Source organism: Macaca mulatta, chromosome 7 (assembly GCF_049350105.2).
Source record: "Macaca mulatta isolate MMU2019108-1 chromosome 7, T2T-MMU8v2.0, whole genome shotgun sequence".
NCBI lineage: Eukaryota > Metazoa > Chordata > Mammalia > Primates > Cercopithecidae > Macaca > Macaca mulatta.
The window spans coordinates 149360061-149374646 of NC_133412.1; the positions used below are offsets into that span (position 1 = coordinate 149360061).

The window sequence follows — 14586 nt, forward strand, 5'->3', positions numbered from 1 at the left end:
ATGCTCTCAGTCTCTTTGGAGCTATCCTCTTCTTCCCCAACAGGCCACTTCTCTCGCCACCCTCTTTCATTATGTGATTCTGCCCATGGATTCCACCATCCCATGAAGGTGCAAGTTTCATTACAATTTTCTCATGGGACTGAGACAAACACTTCTAATGTCCCTGACCCAGCATTTAGTAAACAAGTATTCATTTAATTTTTAATCAACAATAACTATGGAGCACCTACCATGTGTAAAGCACTGTGCTAGGCACTGATGAGAATACAATGAATAGGACAGGGTCTTCAGGGCAAAGCAAAAAGGGCTTTGGTTTTGTTCACACAATTATATACGTATAAGCATAGGGCAAGGCATACTGTAGATGCTTAGTAAATATTTGTTGAATGAGTGACTTAGTTGGGGAGGCAAACTTGCACATAACTGGCTCTAGTTCAGGTTGAATGAAGAGAGTGCGTTCATAAAGGTACTGGCAAGTACTGAGCGTGAGAGCCAAAGGAGTGGGCAAGCAAGGGTAAGTGTCTTTATTGAGGTGACATTGGAATTGAGCGTTTAAATCACCCCAGATCCCAAGGGTGTTCAAGAACTAGCAAGTAATATGGTGTGCTCAAGCATGTTGCAGGAGGTAGTGGAAGATGGATGAAGTGACACGATTAAAATTGTGTTTTAGGAAACTCACTGTGGTGCCTGTGTAGAGGATGACATTTTGGGGGGACAGACTGCAAGTGGGAAGACCAGTAAGGCAGCAGCTGCTGCATCATCCAGAAGAGTGGCTGCCTGCCCAGATGAGGCCAATGGCAGAGCAAAAACCAGTGAGGGAGGATGGATGCAAGACTACTGCAGGAGTGCAATCTACGAGGCTTAGCACTTTACTAGATAAAGGGGTAAAAGAAAGAAACAAGAACTAAAAATGGGTTTGAAGCTTCTCACCTGGGTAACTGCATGATGGTGGTGATATTTCCCAAAGAGTGAACAGTGGAGAAGGGGCAGGTTTGACAGAAACTATGGAAGAGGCTGGACAAGATGGCTCACACCTGTAATCCCAGCACTCTAGGAGGCTGAGGCAGGAGGATCACTTGATGGTAGGAGTTCGAGACCAGCCTGGGCAACATAGTGGAGACCCTATCTCTCTACTAAACATTTAAAAATTAGCTGGGCATGGTGGTGTGTGCCTGTAGTCCCAGCTACTTAGGGTGCTGAGGTGGGAGGATTACTTGAGCACAGGAGGTCAAGGCTGCAGTGAGGTAATGATCATGTCACGGTGTTCCGTCCATAGGTGTATCATCTTTTACTTAACTAATCCCTGTTGTAGAATTTCTGACTTTTTCTAGTTTCCTCAGTCCTCCCTCAGAAATGCTGTAGAGAATAATTTAACCTGTATTTAACATTTTTGAGACCATTTCCTTTTTTTTTTTGAGATAGTGTCTCACTCTGTCTTCCATTTCACAGAGACCCTGTCTGGAAAAAAAAAAAAAAAAAAAAAAAAAGGAATGGAGAGAGGGAAGAAAGGAAGAAACTATGGAAGAAACTAAGCTTTATTTTTATTTTTGGCATTTTATTTTATTTATTCATTCATTTATTTTTGACATAGGGTTTCACTCCTGTCACTAGGCTGGAGTGGAACAGCATGCTCTCAGCTCACTACAACCTCTGCCTCCCGGACTAAAGTGATCCTCCTGCCTCAGTCTTCCCAGTAGCTGGGATTACAGGCACATGCCACCACACCTGCCTAATTTTTTGTATTTTTAGTAAAGACAGGGTTTCACCATGTTGGCCAGGCTAGTCTCAACTCCTGAACTCAAGTGATCCACCTGCCTCAGCCTCCCAAAGTGCTGGGATTACAGGCGTGAGCCACTATACCTGGCCTATTTTGACATTTTAAATTGGAAATGCTGGTGAGGTGAACAAGTGGAGATATCTAGTAGAAAGATGAAAATATAAGTTGGATTTCAAGAAACTTGGGAGCTTTCAGTGCTGATGCAGGCAACCAACACTGTGGGAACAGATGTGATTTGTGGGAGAGAATTTTCACTCATGCAGAAAAGAGGCCTGATGGCCGTGGACACCTGTTGAACATTTCCGTATTTCTGTCCTGTGGGAGTCACAAATTCAGCATGTCCAAAATGGAATTAATCATCTTTCCACTAAACTCGTTTATCTTCTTGACTTCTCTAGCTATGCAGATGGCACTGACCATTGTCTTAGTTGCCCTAGCTCGAAACCTCAACTATCTTTGTCTCCTACATTGACTTTTTTTCACCTATAGAAAATTCTGAAAATCCACAAAAAAACAACAGATAGGAGATATAATCATTAATAATGAAATCATTTCTGATATTGTGTAGTAAATTCTTCTGGTCATATTCCTATGCGAGTATAGATTTAATTTCCTTTGTACGGGAATCATACTCCACATTTTCAGAGTAATCTTTTTATTGAAGTATAACAGTCATGCAGAAATGTACACAATCATAAGTCGATGGCTTTTCATGTCATTAAATATTCTTTTGCAACATCAATTTTAAAAAGTTGCAAGGTATTTCACCCACTGACGTACCATAATTTAGTTAACTAACCCCTATTGTGGAACTTCTGGCTTTTTCTAGTTTCCTCATCTCTCCCTCAGAAATGCTACAGAGATGATTTACCTATGTTTGACATTTTTTTGCCCATTTCCAATTTTTCCTTAGAATACAGTTCTTCGGAGCAAAATTTCTGGGTCCAAGGTATGTGCATATTTTTAAATAAACTTTTTATTTTAGGATAGTTTTAGGTTTAGAGAAAAATTATAAAGATACTACAGTTTCTGTATAATCCACACCATTTCCCCTATTATTCACTTTTTTTTTTTTTTTTTGTGATGGAGTCTTGCTCTGTTGCCCAGGCTGGAGTGCAGTGGCTTGATCTCTGCTCACTGCAACCTCTGCCTCCTGGACTCAGGCGATTCTCTTGCCTTAGCCTCCCGAGTAGGGACTGGGACTACAGGCGTGTGCCACCATGCCCAGCTAATTTTTTGTATTTTTAGTAGAGACAGGGTTTCACCATGTTGGCCAGGATGGTCTCGAACTCCTGACCTCAGGTGATCTGCCCACCTCAACCTCCCAAAGTGCTGGGATTACAGGTGTGAGCCACCGCACCCGGCTATTCACTCTTACAGAAGTATAACACACGTCACGATTGCAACCAAAATTGATACATTATTATTATTATTTTGAGACGGAGTTTTGCTCTCATGACCCAGGCTGGAGTGCAATAGTGGGATCTCGGCTCACTGCAACTTCTGCCTCCAGAGTTCAAGCGATTCTCCTGCCTCAGTCTCCTGAGTAGCTGGGATTACAGGCACGCACCACCATGCCCGTGTAATTTTTGCATTTTTAGCAGAGACGGGTTTTCATCATGTTAGCCAAGATGGTCTCAATCCCCCGACCTCAGGTGATCTGCCCGACTTGGCCTCCCAAAGTGCTGGGTTTACAGGCATGAGCCGCCTCGCCCGGCCCGATAACGTTATTATTAACTAAAGTTGATACTTTATCCAGATTTCCTTAGTTTTTACCTAATGTTCTTTTTTTAATTGCAGTGTCACACCCAGGATACCGTATTACATTGTCATGCCTCCTCAGGCTTCTCCTGGCTCTGAGTTTCTTATACTTCCCTTACCTTTGCTGATCTTAACAATTTTGAAGAATACTGGTCATGTACTCTGCAGAATGTCCCTCAATTAGGGTTTGTCTGATTTGTTTCTTATAATTAGACTGGGTTATGAGATTTGTTAGGAAAGTAGCATAAAGTGCCATTCTCATCATATATCAGTCCACATACTATCAACATGATTTAGCACATAGTCTTGATCACCTGGCTGAATTACTGTTTGCCAGGTTTCCCCACTGTAAAATCACTCATTTTCCCCTTTACAGATGTTGTACTTTTGGGAAGGAAGTCACTATGCACAGCCCACATTTAAGGAGGTGGAAGTGATGCTCCAGGATGGCTGTCTACATAAGTTATTTGAGATTCTTCTGTGGGGGATTTATCTCTTCTTCCTCATTCGTTAATTTATTCAATCACTTATTTATATCGGTATGGGCTCATGAATATTTCTTTTATACTTTGAGTTATAATCCAATATCACTTGTTTTATTGCTCAAGGCAATTTGTAATGTTCTGAGTAACTCAGTGAAGAACCACCCCTCCCAATGTTTGTACCAGCTCACAGGGTAGACGTCATTAAGATCCTTTTCTCTTCAACTTCATAGGCCCATTAAAAAGGTCAGAAAGCAAGGGGGAAGCTGACACCCCTGCCTAGCGCCCAATTTCTGGACGCCCCTAAGGAAGATGAGGCCAGCATGCAGGGGTCTTTCCCCACATGGGCACCTCAACCCGTGAAACGCCCTTTCCCGGCCAGACCTTACTCAGCACCCCTCCTTGTCCCCTGCCCCATCTTCTGGCTTCCTGTGGCTCCGCCCACCACGGGGCGGAAGTGGGTGTGGCCACGGGCGGAAGCAATGGGTCAGGGGCCCAATCTTGCAGCCAGCCCCTCCCACTCGCCGCCGCCCCACCCCTCCGGCCCAGACCGGAAATGAGGTCAGAGAGGGAAGCCCTGGCGGTGAGAGTCGGCCCAAAAAGCGGCGGCCGTTGGAGGTGGCTGCGGCAGCTGGTGAGGGGGAGGAGTGGTTTTAGTGTTGGGGTCCTGGGGGCTAGTACCAGAGGGGATCGGAGCGCCAAGCCGCGGCTGAGCGGCTAAGGGCGTCTTGGGGCTGCGGCAGCTGGCCGGAGGGTGAGGGTGGTGGGGTCTTGCTTTTCAGGGCCCTTGTCCCCATCCCTGGGGATGTGGGTCGGGCCGTCTTCGGGGCCACAGCCCCCTCTTCCTCTTTCTTCTTTCTGCCTCTCTGGGGCTGGCGGCAGCGTGAGGGCTTGGTGTCCCGAGCCATGGTCGCCCCAGCCCTCAGGGACGGGCCGGGGCGAGGTGGAGAGTCCTTCGAAACACAGTTTTTCTCACATATGTGGCCGTGTTGCGACCCCCGATCCCGGAGGGAGCTCAGTCGCCACGACTTGCATTTTTTCAGTTTCTGCCCTAGAAGAGCCGACCCCCGCCCCTGGTGAGCCCAAATGAGAAGTTGCCTCCTGCCTCTCCCACCTCCTACTCCGCCCCTCACTTCCACCCTGCTCCTGTTTCTCTTCTTACTTGCTGTCCACCAGCTGCCCTACCCGTTCCTTCCTGTGCGTGACTCAGCCTCATCTCTACCCGGGTGCGTGCCTGGACGCCGGGTCCTCTCGAGAGTGTGCACCCGCGACTGGAGATGGGGGGAGCCCTAGGGTTCTTCTGTCACCCACTGTTCGAATTACAGGCTTTGAGGCAGGAAAGGATTCTGCACAAGCATTCGACTACCAGTTGTTTGGTGACTTCGTTCCGTGTTCAAGTTTGTGCTATTCTGCCTGAGGTTTTTATTTGTTATTATTATTATTTTTTTGTATTTTAGTTGCCTGAGTTTTTAAAGCAGTAATTCTTTATTAGGGAAGTAGATTTAGGCATGCTGTTCCCACTTGTTTCTTTATTTTGGTCTTAGGGACAGTTGTCTCCCAAACCTCAATCATGGCATTTTAATCCACTTTTTTTTTTTTTTTCCATTTTTTCCCCTTCTTTTCACAGCTGTTAATAAATCACTTCTTAATGCTTAAAAGAACTTGGTCTTGTTTAAATGTATGTGCCTTTGGACACTTTGAGAAGCTTCGTTTGTATGGTAGTTTTGGAAGTAGGTGTCACCATTGCTCCTACAGGTGTGGCAGATAAGCCCCAGGACTGTTTTCCTGTCTTTAAATTCATTGGCATAGGCACAGCGTGAAAACAGGTTTTAGAAAACCCTTTGCAAAGTGAAAACTGAATGAATGGGAATATGGTGAGAGAGCGGCACCACATAGAATTTTAACATGATATTGAAATACTTTGGGCATAGAGGCAAGGGAAAAGTGCTAAAAGTTTAATGTGTATTTAATTAGCTGCTATACAAATTAAACATTTCCCCTTAAGAGGGAATTTTGAAGATTGTTCCTACTACTCTCATTTGTTGAAATGTTTGCCTCTGAAGTGACTCCTGAAGTGTGATGTTTGGTTTGAGGATAAACAGAAAAATAAGAAATTTTGGAAAGCAGTTCAGCCAGAAATCTTAGAAACTTCACCCTATCCCTGTCATTTCAGCTGCTGTTGTATCCTATTTTTGTGTGATTGTGTGGCACTGAAGCACATAACTAGGACGGACATTCGGACATTTATTTTCTGAAGAGTAGGAGAGGGGCTTAAAAATTGTTAATTATTCAAAAATATATGACCTACTGTATAAGGTTCTATACCTGGTAGCTTCCAGGTGGTAGTTGGTACCAGAATGGGTGCAAACTTAGTCTCTTCTCCATTCTGACTTCAAACCTGGCCACTACAATTTCTTGGATCATGAAAACTGCATTCTTCCTTAAAGGGTATCACTAAGTTGTCTTTCTGTTTCTTTCTGCCATGGTCATTGTCAGCAGTGACCCCAGGCCAAAGAACAGTTTTTCATTCATTCTCAATACCTCGATGAGACCGTGTCCTGCTCTGTGTTTCTGCAACTCTAGTGTGATTTTGAAGTTGTATGTTTTTCTACTCCTGTCTAGTGAGACAGTCTCTAATCTTTCTGGATCTCATCATTAGGTAATTCAGTGACAAGTTTAACTGGGGAAAAGTGAGAAGGATCTAGTCCCCCGAATTTGTTTTGGGTCCTGTCCCAGTTGTCATCTGGTGAGTAGGTTTTTGTGCTTAAGAATATGTTGACTTCAGGCGTTTAACAAGGGACAAAACATCTATTTTTAGTGGCTTTAGGAAGTGGTAGGAACAGAATCTAAGTGTAGCCAGATGAAAGGTGACTTATTTCATTTAGACAGGCAGTACTGTGGACTACCATGATCTGTTTCATCAAATTATTCCGAAACAACAGATCCTTTTCAGGCTTTCTTTTTCTTTTTCTTTTCTTTCCCCCCCCCCCACCCCCCGCCAAACTTCCTTTTGGCAGATGTGGCCTCATGGATGAGCTGGTACACGACTTAGCCTCAGCCTTGGAGCAGACATCTGAGCAGAATAAGCTTGGTGAGCTGTGGGAGGAGATGGCCCTGAGCCCCCGGCAGCAGAGGAGGCAGCTTCGGAAACGCCGAGGTCGGAAGCGTCGTTCTGACTTCACTCACCTGGCAGAGCATACCTGCTGCTACAGCGAGGCCTCTGAGTCAAGTCTGGATGAGGCCACTAAGGACTGTCGAGAAGTGGCTCCCGTGACCAATTTTAGTGACTCTGATGACACAATGGTGGCCAAACGACACCCAGCTCTCAATGCCATTGTTAAGAGTAAGCAGCATTCTTGGCATGAATCTGACTCCTTTACTGAAAATGCACCTTGTCGACCACTCAGGCGCAGGCGGAAGGTGAAGCGAGTGACATCAGAGGTGGCTGCTAGCCTTCAGCAGAAACTGAAGGTGTCAGATTGGAGCTATGAGAGAGGCTGCAGGTTCAAATCTGCTAAGAAGCAGCGTCTGTCCCGCTGGAAGGAGAATACTCCCTGGACCTCATCAGGCCACGGATTGTGTGAATCAGCAGAAAACAGGACTTTCCTAAGCAAAGCAGGAAGGAAAGAAAGGATGGAGTGTGAAACAGATGAACAAAAACAGGGCTCTGATGAGAACATGTCAGAATGGTGAGATCTCCCTTACTAAGTCAAAGATTTTCCTGGTTAATGTTTCCCAAAGTACACATCCGCAGTCTTAGTGGGTTCACCTTCTTTCAAACCAGCCACTGTGGTATTGACTTTGAAGACTTCCTTGAATCAGTCAGTAGTTTAGCTTTTTAAGGTACCATTCAAGTGTCTATTTCCCTCTGTCAGGAAGGCTGTAGAAACACAGTTGTTTGTAAAAACTGTTTAAAACGTGTACCTCAAATGCACAGCTAATAATTTTAAAAAACAATTTGTTGCTTATTATGCCATGTAGTTTGTACATAAATATTGTTTTTTAGAACTCAGGTCTCAGCAGAGGCTGGTGTGTGTGTGTGTGTGTGCGCGTGTGCGTGTGTGTGCATGTGTGTGTGAGAAAGAGAAAATGTTAGCACCAGGCATATGGAGTTTATAAATGTTCCGTTATGTTGCCTGTCCTCATTAAGAATCATGGCTTTAGATACTTTTTGGCTATAATTTTGTTTTCTGCTACTCGTGGTTTGACTATATTGAATTTATTTTTTTATGGCTGACATTCAAATTGTCTGAACACATGGTGGGCTTTGAAAATAACAGTACCAAGTCCCATTAGTCTTACATCAGATGTGATCAAGCCAGAAAAATTTGTCTCTAATGGGTACGTGTTTAGAAATGTAAGTGTAGTTTTGGTGACATTTTTTAGCTTTTACATCTCAGATAGTCCTAGGAACATTGATACCCCCCAGCTTGATACTTTAATGTTATTAATCTTAATCTGTGATTATCTTTTACTTAATAGCGAGGATGCCATTGGTGTTTTGGATGGGACAGTTCTTTATGGTGCATTGCAGAATATTTAGCATCTCTGCATTGTTCACACCCCCTTTTCATTGTATCAACCCAAAAGCCTCCAGGGGTGATCCCTAGGTGGATCGAGTACTCCCTGTTGAGAACCAGTGTATTCTATTATTGTTAATATTAGTTGACATTTATTAAGCACTTAACTATGGGCCAGGCACTGTACTATGGACTTAACATATACTCTTATTTAATGTTTACAATTCCACTATATGGTGGATACCACTATTTGTATTTATAGAAGGGAAGCTGAGGTTATAAGAGCTTAGATAATTTGCCTAAGGTCACCCAGTGCCAAAACGGGGAATCAAGCCTGATTCCAAAGCTCATTCGTAACCACCACGTTCTGCTGCCCTTTGAGTTGTTCTGTCTCAATTTAACTTTCCCAGCTGTAGAACAGATGACCTTTCTGAAGTTTATCTTAAAAACAAAGACATTAATCTTAGGAACTCTGAGGTGAGGCTGTGTCAGTAACAGGAAAAGCTGCTTAGGTCTGTTTACCTGTACCTTTCATGGATGGTTTTTAATCCAGCTTTTAAACTTTTTCTTATTAACTTTATATTTGCCAGTCTGCAGACTATATTGAGATAGGCTCATATTTTGACTTTCCTAATTTTCCTCTAATGCCTCCTTCCTTCTAAGGTCTATTTACAGAATTTATATGTATATATTTGGATTATAAAGGTATTTATTTTCCTCATCAGACTATTTTTAATCAAACAAGAAATGCTTAGTCAACTTGTAGCCTTTCACACTATTGAAACCCTCTACTGAGATATTCAAGTTTGTTTTAATACTGAGCATATATACCAAATAGAATTCTTCTTAGTATTGAGAATGGTGATTTTAACAGTAGCCTTTTGGGATAGTAGCTTTGTGTATGTTTCTTCCCCATAATTTCTTATTAAACTACGACATAACTGTATGTGAAAGAGAGACTGTTAACTCTGTCTGCTCTGAGATAACAGCTCAAGTGTGGCTCCAGATGCAGAGCCTATAATCTAGCATGAGATGCTTCACTCTTTTCTGTTCCTTCTTACTCCAGACACATCTATTGCACATTCTAGTCAGGATGTAATAATATAAATTCTCGTTACCTGAGAGTCTGGATAAAATTAAGTGGATGGGAATTCTTGTGAAATTCTTCCTCTTTTCAAATTGAGGAGACCTGATTCACCCATTTGGGCTATTACCCTGGCCCCTCACTTGAGAGTTCTTTCAATATGTAGATGCTAAAGGGCTTGTAGCTGTGAAGGAATAATGGGCGGAGTGGTGGCACACATGGCATGAGGAAAGTTCTTTAAAATCTTCTAGTTATTTAGGAGTTCTAAATTCCCCTTGACTTGTCTCGATTCATCTGTAGTTACAAACATAAGTGCTTTGTATTTTTTTCCCCTAAATCCATTCTGTGGGAGAGGGGGTGATTCTTACTCTTTGACCGCATGTGGTGTTCAGCCTCTCTTCAAGAGGAGAGTGGAACTAAAATCTCCCTTAATTGTTAGGCACACCTTTAAAAAGGGCTAGCATTAGAGTGTAAGTAGATAATAGCTTATGATTTGGATATTATACTGTCTTGGTCAGTTTGTTAATTCTGTCAATAATTTTCTACTTTTTTGTTTCCCCTGCATTTTTAAAAGAAATACTTTCAAGAATCTTCTTGGTTACCCTTTCATAAATCTACTTGGATGTGCCACTGTTCACATACAGATCAAAATGTAGAATTTTACTTTTTAGCAGTGATATTGAGGGTTGTCAGAGTAATGATCCACGTTGTAAGATTATTAAGATGAAGTTGATTGTTAAGTTTAGCTTAGCCTGGTCAATGGTAGAGTTTTTGGGTTTTTTTTTAAAGCATGTTTTAGGTGTTTTGGATTTGAAAATGTATGTCTCAATCAGCCTATTTCTAATTTCCTTAAACTCACTGTTTGTGAACTAAACATGGAGTAGTTATAGACTTCATCAATATTTGTTTGCTTTTCTGTTTCTGGTCTTCCTTTAATATTACACCAGCCAATCCCTCACAAGTTTTGAGGAACTAAAAATGGTTATGGTATAATAGTTTTTTCCTGCTTGCATAGAGATCAAACTTATTTTAATATTTTTCTGTGTATGTGTATTTATGAGTATTCTAAAGTAGAACAATTACTGTAAAATTATTTTCTACTGATCTTTATTTAAATTGTCTATATAGCAGCTATTAATAGCTATTAGCTATTAGGTGACTGTAGCCTAATTTTGCTCTATTCTTTACTAACACATCATTTGTTTGTTCCCCTTGAATATAGTATAGCTTCTTTTTTTTTCATAAGTGAATTGGTTGGGTGATGGCCAGAAGTCACATTCAGGAGCCTTCCTAAGGTGATGTATTAGAGGCTGATCTCACAGGAAAGAAAAGATTCTCCTCTCTTGGAAGGCAAGTGACAGAGATAGAGTGCTAAACCTACCCCCTCCTTCTCCAGCCCAGGCTGACCTTCTGCGGCCCCTTGGTGCCTCTTGTTTTCTTATTTTTATAGAAAATCAATATCCCTTCTGACACAAACAATAGCTCAGAAGCAAGAATAAATGGGAGAAAGCTGAGATCTCTGTCCATCACCTCTCACTTTAACTCCCCCAAACTCTTTAATTATGAGTGTGCTTTGCTCCAGGTGTTTGTGACAGTGAAATTGCTAAATGAGGACCGTTTTAACCAAAGATTGGGTGATCAATAACACTCTATAGCAGTAGCTTGTTGGATCAATAGCATTCATTATTTCATGGTTAAGGTAAGTAGCCTCCTTTGCAAGTGGAGGTCATTAATCAGGGGTTCCTGGAGCTGTGTAAAAGAATATGTATGGTAGGTGGGGGTGTTCTGATTTCTATTCTGTAAGTAGGGATGCTGACCAAGAGTGTATTTACTATTGTTGCAGTTGGTAGTATTGCATGTGAGATTCTCGAATCTAGCATAGTGTGCTTATATGGATATATTCACAGTTCTGCTAGTATCCTTAGGGACAACTGAAAAACACACCTTGGGAGGTAGATATGATACTATTGTACTTGAAGGTCTATGTCTTGAAAGAAACATCCATCTCTTGAAAGAGTCTACCTCTTAAAAGAAATATTGGGATTATTCCATGTGGCTCCACAGGACAGAACTCAGGAATAGAAAGTACAGAGTGTTAAATGTTGCTGCGGATAAAAAATAGCATTCTAAAAATTAGGACTCTGTAAAAATGAAGCGAATTGTTTCACCATGTAATACGTAATGACTTCTAGATAAGTCGGGGGGATTCAAACATGGGCTTTCTGACTGCTTACTTAGTTGCTGTGGAGTTGAGAGGGTTGAACGGAAGACTTCTGAAATCCCTTGTAACACTGAGATGCCGTGATTCTTTTCAGTCATAGTCTACCTCCCAACATTGTAACATCTTAACTGGTAAGTAGCCTCAACTGCCCACTTGAATTCTTGTGGTTTCCACTGGCAGTCATCTTCAAAGATTCGTTCTTTCTCTGAACTTTTAGAATGATATTCCCTTTTCTCTTATTTTGCAGAATTTGTTCGAAGGCCTCTTGGTATTTGCCAGCAAGGGTGCATAGATTACCATTGGTCCCATTCTCTACTCCCATGGACATAGTTAACATGCCATTCTCAGATCTACAACTGGCCAAGAGAATATGCAGAGCCCCTAGCCCAGTGCTCCCAGTGCTACTGGGAAGCTTTTATCTCATACAGCTATGCTGGGCTGAGATAGGATCATCCAACCCTCACTGCCTGATTCCGACCCCATTCCAGGAGTGTGCCATAAATGAAGGTGTAGAAAACACAACAGTCCCCAGAATGTACTATCTCCAGAATGCACTTCTCTACCCATGTCAACTGGAATCTTTATTCTTGAAGACTGTGCTTTCTAGGACTCAATACCCTATAATTGCTTCTTACCCTCAAACACAGATACACACAGAAAACACTAAGCTTCCCTATCTAAGTGTATTCTGGGAGTTAGAGCCACCAAATAGAAACTGAAAGTTACTTAGGCCAGGTGTGATGGCTCACGCCTGTAATCCCAGCACTTTGGGAAGCCGAGGCGGGTGGATCACAAGGTCAGAAGATCAAGACCATCCTGGCTAACATGGTGAAACTCCGACTCTACTAAAAATACAAAAAAGTTAGCCGGGTGTGGTGGTGGGCGCCTGTAATCCCAGCTGCTCGAGAGGCTCAGGCAGGAGAATGGTGTGAACCTGGGAGGTGGAGCTTGCAATGAGCCAAGATCACGCCACTGCCCTGGAGCCTGGGTGACAGAGTGAGACTCCATCTCAAAAAAAAAAAAAAAAAAAACCAGAAACTGAAAGATACTCAATGGGAAGAGAAGGATGGAACCACACCCTGCCTCAAACTGTAGCTGCCTGATTTTCTGACTGAAACTGGCCTTGCATTTCTGAACCTCAAGGTGACTGTAGAGAAAGGATGCAGAGGCTTGCTATCTACCTTCAGGGCAGGCCCAGCACTTCTCATGTGGGCCTCCATTTCATTGTCGAGTGCAGTTCTATCAGCCTTGTAGTTTGAGGAAACCTTGGCAATAGGCCATCTGTATTCTCTATTGCTACAGAAAAAAATCGCCGTAGAACTTAGTAGCTCTGAAGAGGCCAAATCTGTGAGTGTGTAAATATTCCCAAGGAAGAAACTAAAGTGCTGGAGAAGAAGAAGATACAACTGAAGAGAAAAAAGTGTTCTTGAGTTGAAAAATGAAGTCTAGGCTGGGCGCGGTGGCTCAAGCCTGTAATCCCAGCACTTTGGGAGGCCGAGACGGGTGGATCACGAGGTCAGGAGATCGAGACCATCCCAACATGGGCTAACATGGTGAAACCCTGTCTCCACTAAAAAATACAAAAAACTAGCTGGGCGAGGTGGTGGGCGCCGGTAGTCCCAGCTACTCGGGAGGCTGAGGCAGGAGAATGGCATAAACCCGGGAGGCGGAGCTTGCAGTGAGCTGAGATCCGGCCACTGCACTCCAGCCTGGGCGACAGAGCAAGACTCCGTCTCAAAAAAAAAAAAAAAAGAAAAGAAAAATGAAGTCTAAAGTTTAGAAGAGAAAATTAATGAGAAGATACCTCTACTGAAATGGATCTTTTTAAAAAGTATTTTATTTTAGTTTTTCTTTTTTTCACATATGCTCAGGACTAAGGAAAGAAAACTCTTAAAAGGGATTGAAGCCTTGGTGCAGTGGCTCAGACCTGTATTCCTAACACTTTGGGACGCTGAGGCAGGAGGATCCCTTGAGCCCAGGAGTTCAAGACTGCACTGAGCTATGATTACAACACTGCACTCCAGAGCTTGGTTGGCAGAGAGGGATACTGTCTCTTAAAAAAAAAGTTGGGGGTGGGACATGAAAATAAAACTGACATTCATCCCTACAATAGTAAGTGTTAAGGGCTACATTTGCCCATAGAGTTTTGAGAGGGAAAAAGTGACTCACTTCACCTTGCATTTTATATACAGTAAAGGTATATTTTATATGGAAAGGCAGCAGAAAGACATTCTTAGATATGCAGGCCCCAGAATCCATGCTCTTTAAAAATTTACTCTGAGAAGACGTTTCATCTACCTGAAGGTGAATAACTGTTAGCTCTAAGAAAAGGGATGTCTTGAGGCACAGCCCCCAGCTCAATAGCAGAGTCCTGAGGAAAATTGTATCTCTGGAAAGTGTACCTGATTGTACTGGTCGCAGTATCGAACCTGTCAACCTGGGGAGGTTGCTGCCTTTCATGTCACCGTCTGAATGAAACTGAAAAACAAATTCTTCTATTATATATTCTTATTACTTATAGGAATAATTTCGGAACTGATGTGCGATATTTCTCTGAATAACCTCTCCCTCAGTCTTGTGTACTACTAGATTCAGAAGTCTGATTACAAAGGGTTACAATGTGCCACCTCTACCCTGGAAAATAATAGAGCAAAAATACCTTTGGGCAGTAGATTTAAGAGTGACTTTTTCCCACGTTTTTCTAAATTCTGAAACAACTTTTATTTTTGTTAAGCGCATTA

General features: G+C 42.5%; 1 protein-coding gene across 18 annotated transcripts in view; it reads left to right on the top strand.

Moving 5' to 3' along the window:
- Positions 1–4567: 4567 nt before the first annotated feature.
- GPATCH2L (G-patch domain containing 2 like) overlaps positions 4568–14586 on the top strand; it is a 75293-nt gene continuing 65274 nt past the window's right edge. For all 18 annotated transcript variants that reach the window (XR_013396466.1, XR_003731646.2, XR_013396465.1 and 15 more), the window contains exons 1-2: positions 4568–4654; positions 7038–7709. Coding sequence is in view for 13 of the 18 variants with exons in the window: in XM_077941533.1 (XP_077797659.1) it covers positions 7048–7709 (662 nt within the window). In the remaining 5 variants the exon portion in view is untranslated. The remainder of the gene's footprint in view (positions 4655–7037; positions 7710–14586) is intronic.